Below are 15,161 nucleotides of genomic sequence, written 5' to 3' on the forward strand. Positions count from 1 at the left end.
CATTTGTGTAACAAATGTGTCGTGGTGATCATAAGAAATACTTTTTAGAGGTTTTGAACATTTGCTTGGTGCTGATTTTGTGTTAAGACTTGAGGAGCAAAATGAATCTTTAGGGTAAACAGTTGCTGTATTTTTTGGCCAGCAGAGGGCGCTGAGCGTGAGCAAGTTACTGCATTTGCTGAGGAGTTTCATAAGGTTGTCACCTGATGTCCCCGTTTGATCTTCACACAGAGGAGCTCATGGAGCTCTGTCAGGTCACAGATATGTCCTTACTCCATCTTTGGGCTCAGTAAGGTGAGATCAGAGGAACACTGGGCCCTCTTCCATCAAAACCGAGCGGTCATAATATGCAACTGAGGCCTTACCAACTGCAGTCTGGGCTCAGTTACTTTCTGTAATTGCAGGTGGTTGTGTTTTTTTTCTGCATGCTCTCAGCATTTAGAGTGCAGAAACTAATCTGACCAAATGTTTAGAGTCCCGCTGAAAGGTGAAGGTCCACCACACACAGACGAATCCTACAGCCAGACTGCAAGCCAAAGAAAAAGGACTGGACTGGCTGATCAGTGGTTGTAAGCCCAGTAAAGTTTGCATTTATGTGGAAATCACGGTCCCAGAATCTGAGGGGGGGATTGTGGAGAGGCGCAGAATCCATGTTGCTTGAAGTTCAGCGTGAGATCAGTGATGGTGCAATGTCATCTGCTGGTTATTGTCCCCCAGGTTTCTGATGTCCAGACACAGTCGTCTACCAAGACTTTTTAGAGAAGATGTATGGAGATACTGATGCTGCCAATAGTACCAAAAGCTACCTCAATGACCATGATGTTACTGTGTTTGATTGCCCAACAAACTGGTCTAACCGTAGATTGGAGGAAGACGAGAGACTCCAGACCCGAAGGTTTCCATTAGAACCCAGAAACCTTGGTGTTTTTCCAGTTTCTCCTGATCTAAACTGATGTATTCAAATTTTTATTTCTGCAAATTATGATTTTTCTCTTCCAGCTAGTGAAAACATGACATTTAAGATTAGCCGTGTCTGAAGTGAACAGCACAATGTCATTTTTTAAATGTATATATGTTTTGCTTCCCCTAATTGATCTATATGGTCTTTTCTGCAGCTGCTTTTTTTTTTTTTTTTTTTTTTTACACAAGGGCTTCCACCGCTCACATGAGCAGCCGTGTTGATGTGTGAGGATCACGTATCACCCAGAGCATCGTCTGCAAAGGAAAACAGCTGTCTCTCATTGCAGTTAAGAGCAACTCAGCAAAAAGCCTCTGCAAGCGGCACGTTTCAGAGAGCAGAGAGGTGCCAGCCGCCATGCCAGGTGCTTTCACATGGACCACATGAGCTTCATCTGGACTGCGGCTGGTTGGTAATCCGAAACACGGCTCCTTTCATCTTCTGGGTCTTTCATGGAAACGGAAGGTGGAGCAAATTTTCAGTCACGTTTCGGTCAATTACGTCTGACCGAAGGGGAAGGTGGAGGTCAACAAAATGCCACGTGTTTGCTGCACAAAGCAAGAACAAAATGTGACATGTGACGGGACGCTTTTATTTCAGGAGAGAAAAATGACAGAGAGCCAAGATATTAAGAACAAATAATACAAAGGATACAGTGGATCAAAAAGTGTTCACACCTTGATAAACCTGGTAAAATGACAGGTTTATATGATGTAAAAAAAACTTTTCAAACTTTCACAGCTGAGCGATCAAATGATCTTTTATGCAACGTGGTTGCATAAGTGTGCACACCCATAAACCATTATATATTCAGCTTTAGCATTCAGTCATTTAATGAAGGTTATCATTGTGGCTTGGTAATAATTGCTGACTGTACCTTGCAGACATTTTTGAAATCTATCAGATAGTGAGGACCCCACAGGTCAAATCCCTCTTCATTCTTAGCTTTTTAGCAGAAACTTGAAGGTTTTAGGTTAAATCTTTTCATGATTTCATTCACTTTGGAAAAATAAAATCCCAGTTCTATCTGAAGAAAAGGAATCCCCACAGTATGATGCTGGCCCCACCATGTTTTACTGCGGGTTGATTTTATAATTGTGGGAACCTTTTTAATGACACCACGGTACAGTGTCCCAGTGGTTATAGGCCTGGATGTTTTTCTTAGAATAACAACTTATAGTAGCCCTACCTTTTTGCATTGGTTGGTGGTTTGTCGTTTGATTGGTCGGTTGCTTTCTTGAATTGTTAGCTTTTTCCTGAGAGGGTTACTGACTGGTTGGTTGGTTGGTTGGTTGGTAGATTGGTTGGTTAGCTGGTTTGCTATTTGTACTTGGCTTGGTTGGTGTGGTTTTTGCTTTGGTTGCTTGGTTGGCTGATTCTCGTGGAGGTTGGTTGGTTGATTAAGTATTTTTCTTAGTTAATTAGGCTTTGGACAGTAGACAGCTATTTCTTTTTGCCAGTCTATTAAGTTTGTGGTTTGTGGACATTCAAAAGAAGCACTTTTTCATTTTTATTATATTGTATGTTTAAAGGTCTAGAAATATATAAGATTATGTTTAATGAAGAAATTGTTGTAAATTAGAATGAAGGTGGTCTCCCATCACCGTGCAAGAACAAGCTGTTATAGACAACAGATGAATGTTGGAAAGCACAATGCTAAAACTGTGGATGGACTTTAACTAGGCATGAAACAACGACCAAGAACTAAGTGACTTAGATAAATATAAGATACATTTTAAGATATATGCACTTTAATCGCAAAAGTGGTTGCCAGATTTGTTTCTCTGGATTTTTTTGAAATTTTAGTTTAATTGTATCCTTTATATGTTTAGTTTTAAGAAACGTCATCAGTTATTTTACTCACGTACCAAATTCTAGAAACATAAACCATGACCTCTTCAATGTGCCAAAGTTTCTATAAATTTAGAGATCTGCTGTTTGTCAGCATTGTCTGTCGTAACGACTGCCCAGTTAACCCACATTGCAGCTAAATCTGACTACAGATCAGGTTTCAGGCCATGCGTCCACAATCAATCCCTTTTTTAAACGTTCCTCTTTATTGTATGTCAATGAAGATTTCTCACACGTCATATAACCGACTGAGCTGATGATGGAAAAACGGTTTTCAGGCTCGTAAAGTTTTTATTTGACAGTGCAAACGGTCCAGGACAAACGGCTGTCTCAGCAGAAAGTGAACACAAGTGAGATAAAAGTAGGTCAGATCTGAATGAAAGCTTTCTCATGACGCCGTGCATTCTCAAGCTGAGCTCTGGTTCAGATGCACGCCCCGTCTCACTCCAACCATTTATTCATGATATCTCCATCGGCAGATGAGATTAATATACGGCACTTTTTACCCATTTCAAACATTCAAACTGTTGCTGGTATTTACTCCTTCCTTAAGTTACTTCACACTCTGTATGTCTGCATTCATGGGGAGTAACATTACCTAAAGAGTGTGACTTTTTTCCCCCCCTCGGGGCATATTTGTCTCCATGTGACAGGGAGAAAGCTATCTGTCTGAGGCGCCCACTGGATTCCATTACCCTTCATTCAGCAGAGCAGCTGGGGGCAAGTGAGCCAGATCCAGTTACAGCAAGAAAATCTTGGTAACGACGGAGCGTGTTGAGAGGTAAGCTGCTGATGAGACGTACTACCGGGCCTGTGCAGCTCCTGCCAGGTCCACACACACCGTAGACACACATCCACGCATGTAATGACAGTGAGAAAGGGGCATTTTAGGGTTTCTGTGCAGTTCTTCATTTGCTTTAAGCATACAGAAACAAATTGTTTTATATTTTGGTTCTTATGAGCCTGAGTTTCTTGTAGTCTTTTGAAGTGGTCTATAATAATAGACTCCAGGGTTTCTGAAGGTCTTTGAAACTTTTTCTCTGTTCTCTGGGTGCTTTTTACTTTAGCAGCACAGAATATTGGGCTGGTAATTGTCTAAAAAACAATTGAGGAAAGTAAACAGGTGCAGGATAGAAGTGGTAGTATTAGGGCTATATTTAGATAAAAGTTATGAAATGTTTAATTCTTTGTCATTGTGTTGGTCTTGGTGTATTTACTTGGGGTTTTGTTTGTTGTGATGTTTTGGCTAATTATTTAATTTGTAGCCCTAATGTTTTTTTTCTGTTGGTTGGTGGTTGGGTTGTTCTGTATTTCAAATGTTTTTTTTTTTTTTGTTTTTGTCTTGATTTTTTTTTTCACAAGGGGTCACTGAGTGGTTTCTTGGTTATTTGGTTACATTGTTCAGTGATGGTTGGTTTGATTGGTCTCTTTTTTGCTTTGATTTGTTGGTTGACTATTTGTTTTGGCTGCTTTTTGAAGCCAAGATTAATTGGTTGGTTGGTTGGTTGGTTGGTTGGTTGGTTGGTTGGTTGGTTGGTTGGTTGGTTGGTTGGTTGGTTGGTTGGTTGGTTGGTTGGTTGGTTGGTTGGTTGGTTGGTTGGTTGGTTGGTTGGTTGGGTTGTGAGTCAGGCCACTATTTAGTTGAATGGTTCATTTGTTTAATCTTTCTTTTTTGTTGCTCCTGTCTGGGACAGAACATTGTGCGTTGTGTGCTTAAAAATAAATAAGCTCAAGCTGAAAACATTCTCATCTACTCCCAAAGAAGCTGAAGAGCTCAGTCTCAATAGATAAATGATAGTTTGTTTGAGCTTCCTTCACTTTGTAACTTCTGTCTAAAAATGACTGGTAATTTTATTAAAACATTGTGCTTATATTATTGCTGAGCAAGAAACATTTTTTAATTTGAAATTGAATATATGAAACTAGATAATTTTGTCCCATGTGACAAACAGTCTGGACCCGGCTGAAGTACCATATACTTAGCTAATCACCTCTGTCTGCAGCTCAGAAAGTCATCCACAAGCTTCAGTCAGTGCAGAACTCAGCTTGCCATATCATCTCCAGAACCAGTTCACCTGGCACACCCATGGCTCCCAGTCAAATGTCACATAATCCCTCTTCTTACATTCAAGGCCATTGATAACCTCACTACTTCATACCTCAGTGAACTGCTGCAGAGTCTTCCTCCATTCACCTCTCTGTGCCCTTTGCTCAGCCGTCTATATATCTGTCTAACCCTCTATACATACACAGATATACCTATATCAATATCTATCTATCTATCTATCTATCTATCTATCTATCTATCTATCTATCTATCTATCTATCTATCTATCTATCTATCTATCTATCTATCTATCTATCTATCATCTATCATCTATCATCTATCATCTATCATCTATCTATCTATCTATCTATCTATCTTTTTTCTTTTTTTTCTTTCTTTCTTTCTTTCTTTCTTTCTTTCTTTCTTTCTTTCTTTCTTTCTTTCTTTCTTTCTTTCTTTCTTTCAATAAATTTGCCACAAATACACTGTCATTATAATTGAAAAAATAATTTATAATTTACTAAGCAAGTTATTTAGATTAATTACAACCAGTGATGTTTCAAACCTTTATTTCTATTAATTATGTTACTGCTAATGGAAACATAACATTTAAGATCAGAATACTATATAAAACCAATAAAAAAGTTGCGATAGATAGATAGATAGATAGATCGGTCAGTTCTTCCACATAGCAACACATATATTTTCTCCGCCTATAGAATTTCCAACTGAACTAATCTTTTAGCCAATCAGGAACGTTATACGTTAGGCTTTTGAAAGACGCGTTCTGATTGGTTAAACCCTCTGACCAGCTGAGTTGATGAAGGTATAAATATTACTGGGAAGTTCTGCGTGCATCGAGTTTGAATGTAAAAGGTACGTTTTCTGTGAGAGAAAGTGGCGTGGAGTGTGGCTTTATTTCTAAAAACTTAGTTATTTTTGTGGATTCAAGGTGATTAGTTTGCTTGTACATTTTTTTCGTTTTGTCAAGCTTGATTAAAACCTAATTTTTAGTTGGGGACTGCCGAAAGTAGCGTCAGTTAGCTGCTTTTTATGACTTATTTAAAAAAAAAAAAAGGTGCTGGTTTAACTTATTAGCGCTTCCCCCTGTTTTCCAGGCATCTGTATAGTGGATAAGTAACAGTCACCATGGTTGCTACGAGTAAATTAAAGACTAAAAACACGGAGGGTATTTCGGAGTTGGTTGAAAGGCGGTACGACCAGGTGTGCATCGAGAAAGGTAAGCCTGCTGGCGTTTTCTGTGCGTTTTATTGTTGGCGAACGTGTTGATTATTTCCAGCTGCTTGTTTGTCTCTGTGTGCTGCATGGCTGCAGCAGTGGAAGGGGGAGGGATGGCTATACAGGATGAAGTCATCCCTTCAGCCTCTGTGTAAAAAAAAAAGAGCTGATGCTTAACCCCATATGCCTGTCCTAGAGCTTTATAAATTTACTCTACTCAGTTAAGTATTTGATTATTGCATCTTTTTGTCCTTTTTCTGACATACCTGTGCACTGCAGCATGCAAACTCATTATCTTACTGCTGCATTGACATGCATATTGTTGAAATGACAGTGTTCCTGTATTTGATGTGCTTCAACTTCAATCTGTTTGGTTTTACAGAGTTGGATTTCTGGGATCACTGCATGGCCGAGCCCCATGCGGCCGCAGACGTAACTGAGGACAGAAGCTGCCACCAGTTGGCTAAGATGTTTGAAAACTGCCTGTCCCGGGCCAAGAAAACGACGTTGCACTGCTCCTCTGTTCTGGTACCAGAGAAGCTGACCCGGAGGATAGCCTGCGAGGTTCTTCAGCTGGCGTCCTGCGAGCCCTGCGGCCTGCGCGGCTGCATCCTGTACGTCCACCTGGAGCTGGAGAAGGGCTGGAAGCAGCTGGAGCGCATCGCCTGCGACGCCTCAGTCGTTCCCACGTTTGAGGTGACTCTTGTGTTCAAGCAGGACGGTTTGGCGTGGCCCAGCCTGCGGGACTTCCTCTTGATGGGCTCGTGCTTCGGCCCGACCTTCAGGCACGTCATCAAACTGAGTCCAGGTTTCCGTCTGGTCAAGAAAAAACTGTACTCCTCCTCGGCTGGCACTGTGATAGAGAAGTGTTGAACTATGTTGGAAGCGAGAAAGTGTCTCTCTGTGGTGAAATGCACTTAAAAACTACAAGTGAGACCAAAGCGTTGTCACGTTTTCAGCTCTTTTGTACAAGTTTGTCACTGTAAGGTTAGGATTTTAAATGGTAAACAAACCAGATATTTCTGACTTCTGCTCCTTAAAAATTCCCTCTTTTTTCCTTAGAGCAGTTCCTCATTCAAGCACAATTTTACAATTTACCTTTTCAAAATGAATGTAAAAGTGTTCACGTCTACATGTTTGCGGGAGACATACTTCTGTTAAGGGCACTAGCCACTTTGTAGATGCATCTGTGTTTCCAGATGGTTTGAATGTTGAGCTGCAGTGACACAATGGGAGGTTTTCTTCCAAGAAATAAAAGCATAGTTTTGCAGTTTGAGAATAAGGCGATTGTTTACGTGCCCTCACTCAAAACTCTGCTCAAAAAAAAAAAAAAACTTGTAAGCATACACACCCTCTGCTCTCACTTAATATCTCAGTTGTTTAGATTTGATGCCTCTTGAATCCTGCAGTATTTGCTTGAACTTTAGCTCTCTGGTGCTTTTCCTCTAAGAGATTTACATCTTTTGGAATAATTACCGTTCCAACCAAAATGTTTTTTTTTTTTGTGCAAGAGGCAATAAATTTCTTTGCAGGAAAAAACGGTTTCAAGGACAAACGGAGAAGGGCATTTTTCCTCCAGAGTCAAAGTTGTGGGTGAGAGCAATAGATTAATTTCATGAATCTGAGGGGAAACTGGATTGAAAATGTGTGCTCCTAGACTTTTGAATGGAAGAATTCCCATTGAAGGCGTCCAGGCTTGACTTGCAGACCATTGCAAGTCAATGCAGACTTGCAATGGTCTAGATGCAACTAGATGCCGGATGCATCTAGTTGTGATGACGTGTTCGGGGCTGCAAACATTAAGAGCTGTGAAGACGCCGTCATGGCGGGGGGGGCTTGTCACACCTGGGAACGTGGAGGCCTTAACTCGTACAACTGTCCGATCTGCACTCGGATCACAGCAATGGGCTGTTCTGTGTGAATGTTTTAATGCATTTTTATTTTTATACTGACCGATGCACCTTTACAAAGCAAGAGCCTTTATATACAATTAAAAGTTTGGTTCACTTGGTGTTGGAGGCTCGGCTATTTTTGTGTACTTCGGTTTGTGACATTCTTTTTCTTTTAATCCTTATTTATTGTACAAGGCAAGTACTTGTTCATTAGCCAATAAAATATTTTATAATTTTTACTGCCTAAGCATTATTTAGTGTTTGCTCTTTAAGCATTTTTATTTTTGTTCAGTTGACTTGAATACTGTCTTTCAGCATCATTGCTAATCAAACATGATTGAGGTTGGTTGAGGTGCTTTGTACCAACTTTTACTTTAAATTGGTCCAAATTTTCCATGCATGGTTTGTTTTAAAATTCTGATGGTTTGTTAAAACCTGCAAGCAACTGGATTACCATGTACTGGAAGGTGTTGAAGTTAATTTAGTGCTTTGCAATAAATTATTTGAAAAGTTATATTCTATATTTGAGTTTAAAAAGTGAAACTTGCCACTTTGTAGTAATTACTGCTAAGTAGCTATATTTGAATTCAACTTGCATAAGCTAAACTTTAGACTTGCTAAATTTAGTTCTGAGAAATTGCAAAAACTCTGCCAAGATTATAATGGATTCTACTTTTTAAAGATTCTGCACTTGGACAAAATAGTGAGCTCAAGTTAAAAGAAAATGATTTACCGGTTAATTTGAGACTGAGGAATCTGCTGTTTCTCAAACCATTTGCAAGAACTTGTGGCATTTCTCAGTTATGAAACTGTAATTACTTTAAAAGGCCTGTTAAAGAAAACATTGAGAGTAAAATTATGACACTCTGGTGAGAGATTTTTCAAGTTCTTTTTCTTTCCAAAAATCCTTATTGTTATTGTTTGAGGCTCTGGAAGGGCTGACCTCATCTAATGATCTACCACTTTGTATGAAACTGTAACCAATTAAGTTATGAGGTCATTCTTGCACAAGCTACTGAACAGACTGACACTGTTTTTGCAGTTAATGGAAAGATCACATGAGAATATGCAAGATCCAGTGTCATTGTGAAGGACAAAGAAGCACTGACCATCTCCTGAGGCGCACACACACAGCACCCCTCGCCCTGCTGCGTTAATGTGGGTCAGGACTATAACCCTCTATTGTTTAGCCTGTCGAGGTCTGCAAAGCTGTGGGAACTCTTAAACATATGACATAATCTAAAACTGGACAGCATTTTATGCTTTTAACTATTAAAATGGTTTAAATTATTGCTGTAAAAGTTTTTACATTATAACAAACACCAAATGTATTACGGGTTACGCTAGCCTAACTGCAAAGTTTATTGTCTTTTTGAAAGATGAACCAGCTTTCACCCATAGCCACTTTTTATGTTTCATCTGAAAAGTCTGAAAGCTGTAAAGTGGTAGATTTCCAAGACAGTAATTATGGTCATTTGAAAAATATCTAAAGGTTTTTTTATTTCCATGCTAGCATTAGTTAGCTTCCTCTTAGCACCAGTTATCCATTTTTAGAAGTAAAATTGAGTGTCAGATTAAACTTATCATATGATGTATGAATAGCTAAGTAATTAAAACCTTGTGAATACTGTCTCATTATACTGTTTGGCTAGGTTAGGCTAATTTCAGTGCTGTCTGTCTTTATGCTAAGATGAGCTAGCTTTATCTTGGCTCCATTTTGGTCAGAAGATTTGGGAGTGGCAAATTAGCTTCTTATCTAACTTATGTTAAGTTAATGAATATAGAAATAAATGAATGAAAAGATAAGTTCTGGGTTATACAATGTTTTACCAACTTAAGCTAACTGTAGCTTGGCCATTGCCTTCCTTTGCATTTCTGTTTGATTCTCGTCTCCCTTCTGTGCTCTGTCTGGGCTTTCTCCCTTTGAGTTTGATTTCTATGGTAGAAATTTTCTGATCTCAACGAAGATTATTACAGAGCATTGAGAAAAGAGTAAAAAAAGCAATCTTGACTTAGTTTCTGGAGATCCTGTGAAAGTTTCTCGAGAGTCTGTGTATGTTTTGCAGGATACAAAGGGTCAGTTTTGAGAAATAATATGATCACAGCAAATGTACACCCATGGGAGAGATTTATTATTTGTTTATGTGTTTATTTATTCCTCCATCCATTATATAACACGCTTATCCTTGCAGGATCTCCAGGAGTCAACAACCAGGAGGCAGGGTACACCCTGGACTTTCTCATACATAAAACTATTCCCAAGCTAAGCCTAGCTTAGCCTAGCTTAGCTTAGCAATGTGAGCTGGATTCACTTTCAAATGTTTAGATTTTGTCTGGAAGATTTGACAGCAATGGAATGTTAAACATTTTATTTTGGCCCCCAAAAAAGTCAGATTCATCTGCACTTTGCTGAATTCACTTTAAACGTTGACAAATACGAAAGTGATACATTAAGTTTCTCCACCAACTTTGCCAAGAAACTGAAATAAAACATTTTTCTCAACAGTAGCCTCCCTCATGATTTAATTTCACATATTTCCAGTGACTGCAATGTTTGCAGCATTTTAAACATACATGGTTTTTACAAGAAAATTTATAAACAAATTCATATCTCTCTGCTGAAGAGCCACTCCAACATAACCGTTGTAAACGTAGGCCTGGTGGAAAAGTACTGAAAGTGTTTTCATGCAGCTGAAATCGATATAATCTCAGCTGCACTGTGCTGGCTTGGCAGCTCATTTGCCGAAGCTTATGAATCTAACGGTGGCACTTGAGATCCTCGGTGTCAGCATGATTCACCTCAGCTTGCACAGAGAGAGGCAGCGCTGTGATGTGCTGCCACAGCCTCGCAGGCCGAGTCTCACTGAGGAGGGTGATTGCACAAGCACTCTGCCTACAGATGTTTACCAACTTTGAGCCACCTTTCTGCCCCCGCGGGGGCTGACAGGGAGGCTCAAAGTCACAGGATAGGCCTGTTTGTTGTGAGGTCTCAGAGATACGCCTGGCATGGTTCCATGTTTCCCTTCCTCCTGACCCGTTTTACTGCCTCCTTTTTGGAAGAGGGAAATCTGATAAACTTGGCTGGAGAGTGATTGCATGTCACCCTGGGACTCCATGTTGCTTATCTCGACGTGTTTATCTGCCTGCTGTTGGTTTGTGTGTATTTTATGTCAACAATGCGTTTTTTTATTTTGTATTTCATCTTTTTTTTGAATGTTAAAGATGGCGTTGTTATCGGAGACTCTTTTCAGACTTGCTATTATGAGCTTTTTAAGATTCAGAGTCTTGCCAGCAAACTCATGTTTCTATATAAAATGCGGAATAAAAATAGCAGTGGTATGCTTCCTGTTGTTTCCCTTTTCTTCACCGCTCTTGCTCCATTTTTAACAACCACTGTCCCTTCCCCATCTTTAAAACTCCTCAGCGTTGCATCTTTATTTTTGCTTTACGTAAACATGGTCTGTCTCTCTAAAACACTCATTTTGAATCCTGTCCATTTGGGCCAGACTCAGTAAATATCTGAACATCATCAGCTGTGCCATCTCCACTGCCACCTGCTGTCTCTCTATTAATGCCACTGTCTAAACCTTGGATCATATCTGCTCTCTATGCCTTCTTAAAAACCTTGCTTTTCATTTTAGTAGCAATCCTTTTGTCACAAATCCACACTTAACTCTTGTCAGCTCATGCACCGTCTCTTCTTCTTCCCTTTCTCTTATCACCTCAGTTTTAAAATCCTTACATTGACTCCCTGCAGCTCAGAGAATATACTCTGAAATACTGTTAGTTTATAAATCACTGAAGAACTACTGTTGTTTTATTACCCTTCCAGACCTCTCAGATCTTCTGGTTCTGATCTGCTCTGCATACCCAAAACCAGAACCAAGCATGGAGAATCAGCATTCAGTTTCTATTCACCACAAATCTGGATCAAACTTCCAGAAAACTGAAAAGATGCTGAAACACTGAGCTTCTTTAAATCAAGGCTAAAACCCCTCCTGTTTAGTTTCCTTTGATTCCTGGTAACTGAAACATTGATCAACATTGATTAGCTTGAGGATTTTAATGATGACATTTGAGAAAATGTAATGTTTACTGCTTGTTTCATAACTGGTTGCTGCATCATGTCTTTATGGTGTAAAGCATTTTTTAACTGCCCCATGCTGAAATGTGCAATAAAATAAGCTTGACTTAATGTTAGTGAGAACGTGAGCATCAGTGTTCTGGATCAGTAGTAGCTCTCTGGCTGACTTTTTATCCAGACCCGTTGCAGTGACTAATGCAACTTTAGATGAATACATGGATGAGATTTTCCTCAGACATTAGTCATTTAATCCTACAAATATTCTTCAGGCGATAGAAGGCCGACTTTGTAATTATCTCTATGTGCCTCTGGACGTTCAGGACTTTGTCTATCAGATTGTTGAGGGAAAAGGTTTGATTTAGTGCTCAGTTGTCATCGGGAGACAGTATCAGTCCAGAAGAAGAGGGTTATGTAAGTTGGGGATCGTGATGTAGTCTGTGCATGATGTAGTCTGTGAACATCGTACTGTGTCCACGGTGACTCCTCTTTGACCTCATCTATCTCTCGCTCGATTACCTCTGCAAACCTCAAGAGGCTCAGAACTGACCCCTTAACAAATCACACCTCTATCTTTAAACTTCTTGTGACTAACACTGCACACCTCACTACTGTCTCACTGCCATTGCCTTTCTCTTAAACCACTCTCACATTAATTTATGGCTCATCTACCTTATAGATACGCTCATAACATTTGAGCTATTCTTTTCCCTTTGACTCTGATCTGAATTAAGCTTTACTCTCGTTCAAAAGCAAACACCATTAACACTCATAAAAGGTGGGATTTAAAGAGATTTAAAACATAAAAGTTTATTTTCCAAGGAAAAGGACTTTAAAGACAGATTAAAAATGTCAAATAAAACTGAAACCACAGCAACATAACAAAAAAAAGAAATCCAAATGAATTACTTTGTAACCACTTAGTATAACCTAAATTTGATCTCTGACCTGGTCTTTGTGTGACCTTTACTGTTTGTCAGTTTTAGCAATACTTAGAAATATTTGCTGAAGAGTTGATTGCTATTGATTTGGAAAAGTTCCATATTCAGGTCAGGTAAAACAAATGACCTTACAAACATCTTCAAGGGTCTTCAAGGCAAATCAATAGGAACAGATAGCACTAAACACACAAGATCATCCAATCTGACTGCAGATAGTGCACACAGCAGCTCTCCCAATTTAACTTTGGATTATTCAAACTTTTGTTTTAAGATTAGATCGTTTTCTCTTCTCCTGACCAAAAACTAATCTGTTTGAGATCTAAACCACCTTTAATTAATCTTTTTCTTTGCCTTTCGAAATGATTTTCCAGACTAAAAACATCATAAAATTTTAACATGCACATGAGAGCAAATTTGATTCCAAGTAGGAAATTAAATGGTAAATTAGTCCAAATGCTTACACACTGAAAAACTGTTTTTCACAGAAGTAGCTTTAGAAACCAGAGTTTCAAATCTTAGCATTTACAGTTTTATTGAGTTCAAAAATACATTATTCATTAAAAGGGAAATTAAATGTTGTTGTGACTCATATTATCCAAGATTTATATTCAGCTCTGGAAAAAATGAAGAGACCACTGCACTGAATCCCATCGAAAACCTTATAGTTATTCTACCAAACATTGATTTCTGAACTCTTCCTGAGTTGGTATTGTTGAATAAGAATTTGTTTTCTTTGCATTATTTGATGTCTGAAAGCACTGCATCTTTTTGATATTTTCACCATTTTTAATTTTCTACAAATAAATGCCCAATTTGGTAACACTTCTTTTGCAGGGGTGTGCAGAAGACTGACATGACACTGTCGTAAACATGATATAACACCTGTCATAAACATAACACCTGTAATAAATATGATATAACACCTGTCATGAACATGATATAATACCTGTTATGAACGTGAAGGAGTCTTCATGAATGTTTATGACTGTTGTCAAGAAGTGTCATTTGGTAAATAATGACACTTAATGGAACGTTCACACTTTTAATTGGCTTTTAATGTAATTTTTATTACAACTTTGCATAAAAAAAGTCATTATTTACCAAATAATGGTAAGTTGATACTTCTAATGCACTTTTAATGCAACTTTGAATGCAAATTTACATTCACGAAGATTCTTTCATATTTATGACAGTCATGTCAGTTTTATGTATACCGTTTCAAATAAAGTGTTACCCTAAAATTGTGCTTGTTGTCAGTAGTTCATAGGATAAAAGAACAATGTTCATTTTACTCAAACATATACCTATAAAAAGTAAAATCAGAGAAACTGACCATTTTGAGTGGTCTCTTCATTTTTACCACATCATGTTTGCTAAGTTTTGATGAGTAAAAGCCTTCAAACTTTTGCCAAATAGTTTGTGAGAACCTGGATTAAACCTTGTTGTTTGATATAAACTTTGTTTAGCTTGTCAAAACAACATTAAACCATACTTGTAGTATGTTCGAAAAATAGCATCATGACTTGTTGTTCTGGTTTTACACAGTGATGCAAATCACCTCTTGGCCTGATCAGATTATATTAACTCAAATATAATCTGAACACCCACTTGATACTCATCATTTTGAGTATCAAGTGGGTGCAGATCTTTAATAAACCATCATGAATGCTGTAGAGTGAAATAAAATATCCCTAACAGGCACATGATGCGCGGGTTTCACTGCAGCCTATCCCTAAAAGAACTATGGATATTTTGAGACGTTGCCATGTACCACACAGCCAGAACAGAGTGTCACTCTGTCTCGCTGCTGTTTGACCTTCGTAGGGCACTGCCTCCGTAACTAATGAACTGCTGGCGTGAAAGATGAATTTCTCTGGCATCTAACAGGTGGGCGTTGTCTTGCTTTTGTGCTTTTATGGGCCTCTGTTGAGAGTGGGCTGCGAAAAGAAACACCCGGACAGCAATGTCCCATTTATGCTGGTGAAACTGTTCGGAGGACATTGATTGAAATTTAGTGGCAAACAAAGAAGAGAGTCACTGTGATAAGACACAATAACCAGAGAAAGAATATTGAGCTGAGTGCACTTATGCCTTTTTAGGTCGTATTTTCTTAAAGGTGGAAATGAATCACGTCTTTGGCACTAATCTTATC

At 38.7% G+C, this 15,161-nt stretch overlaps 1 protein-coding gene across 3 annotated transcripts; it reads left to right on the plus strand.

The window, feature by feature from the left end:
* Window positions 1–3,041: 3,041 nt before the first annotated feature.
* Window positions 3,042–8,224, plus strand: LOC106922392 (DNA damage-inducible transcript 4-like protein). Of its 3 annotated transcripts, none has more exons than XM_014994775.2 (3): window positions 3,042–3,590; window positions 5,975–6,096; window positions 6,478–8,224. In XM_014994775.2, the coding sequence occupies exons 2-3, from the start codon at window positions 6,006–6,008 to the stop codon at window positions 6,966–6,968; spliced, it is 582 nt and encodes a 193-aa protein (XP_014850261.1). In that variant the 5' UTR covers window positions 3,042–3,590; window positions 5,975–6,005; the 3' UTR covers window positions 6,969–8,224. The 3 variants fall into 3 exon arrangements, with proteins under 3 accessions (XP_014850261.1, XP_014850260.1, XP_014850259.1); XM_014994774.2 differs by lacking the exon at window positions 3,042–3,590 and adding an exon at window positions 5,627–5,732; XM_014994773.2 differs by lacking the exon at window positions 3,042–3,590 and adding an exon at window positions 5,718–5,808.
* The last annotated feature ends 6,937 nt before the right edge of the window (window positions 8,225–15,161 follow it).

The sequence above is a fragment of the Poecilia mexicana genome, unplaced genomic scaffold (genome assembly GCF_051168715.1).
Source record: "Poecilia mexicana isolate PSO_F unplaced genomic scaffold, ASM5116871v1 scaffold_18, whole genome shotgun sequence".
NCBI lineage: Eukaryota > Metazoa > Chordata > Actinopteri > Cyprinodontiformes > Poeciliidae > Poecilia > Poecilia mexicana.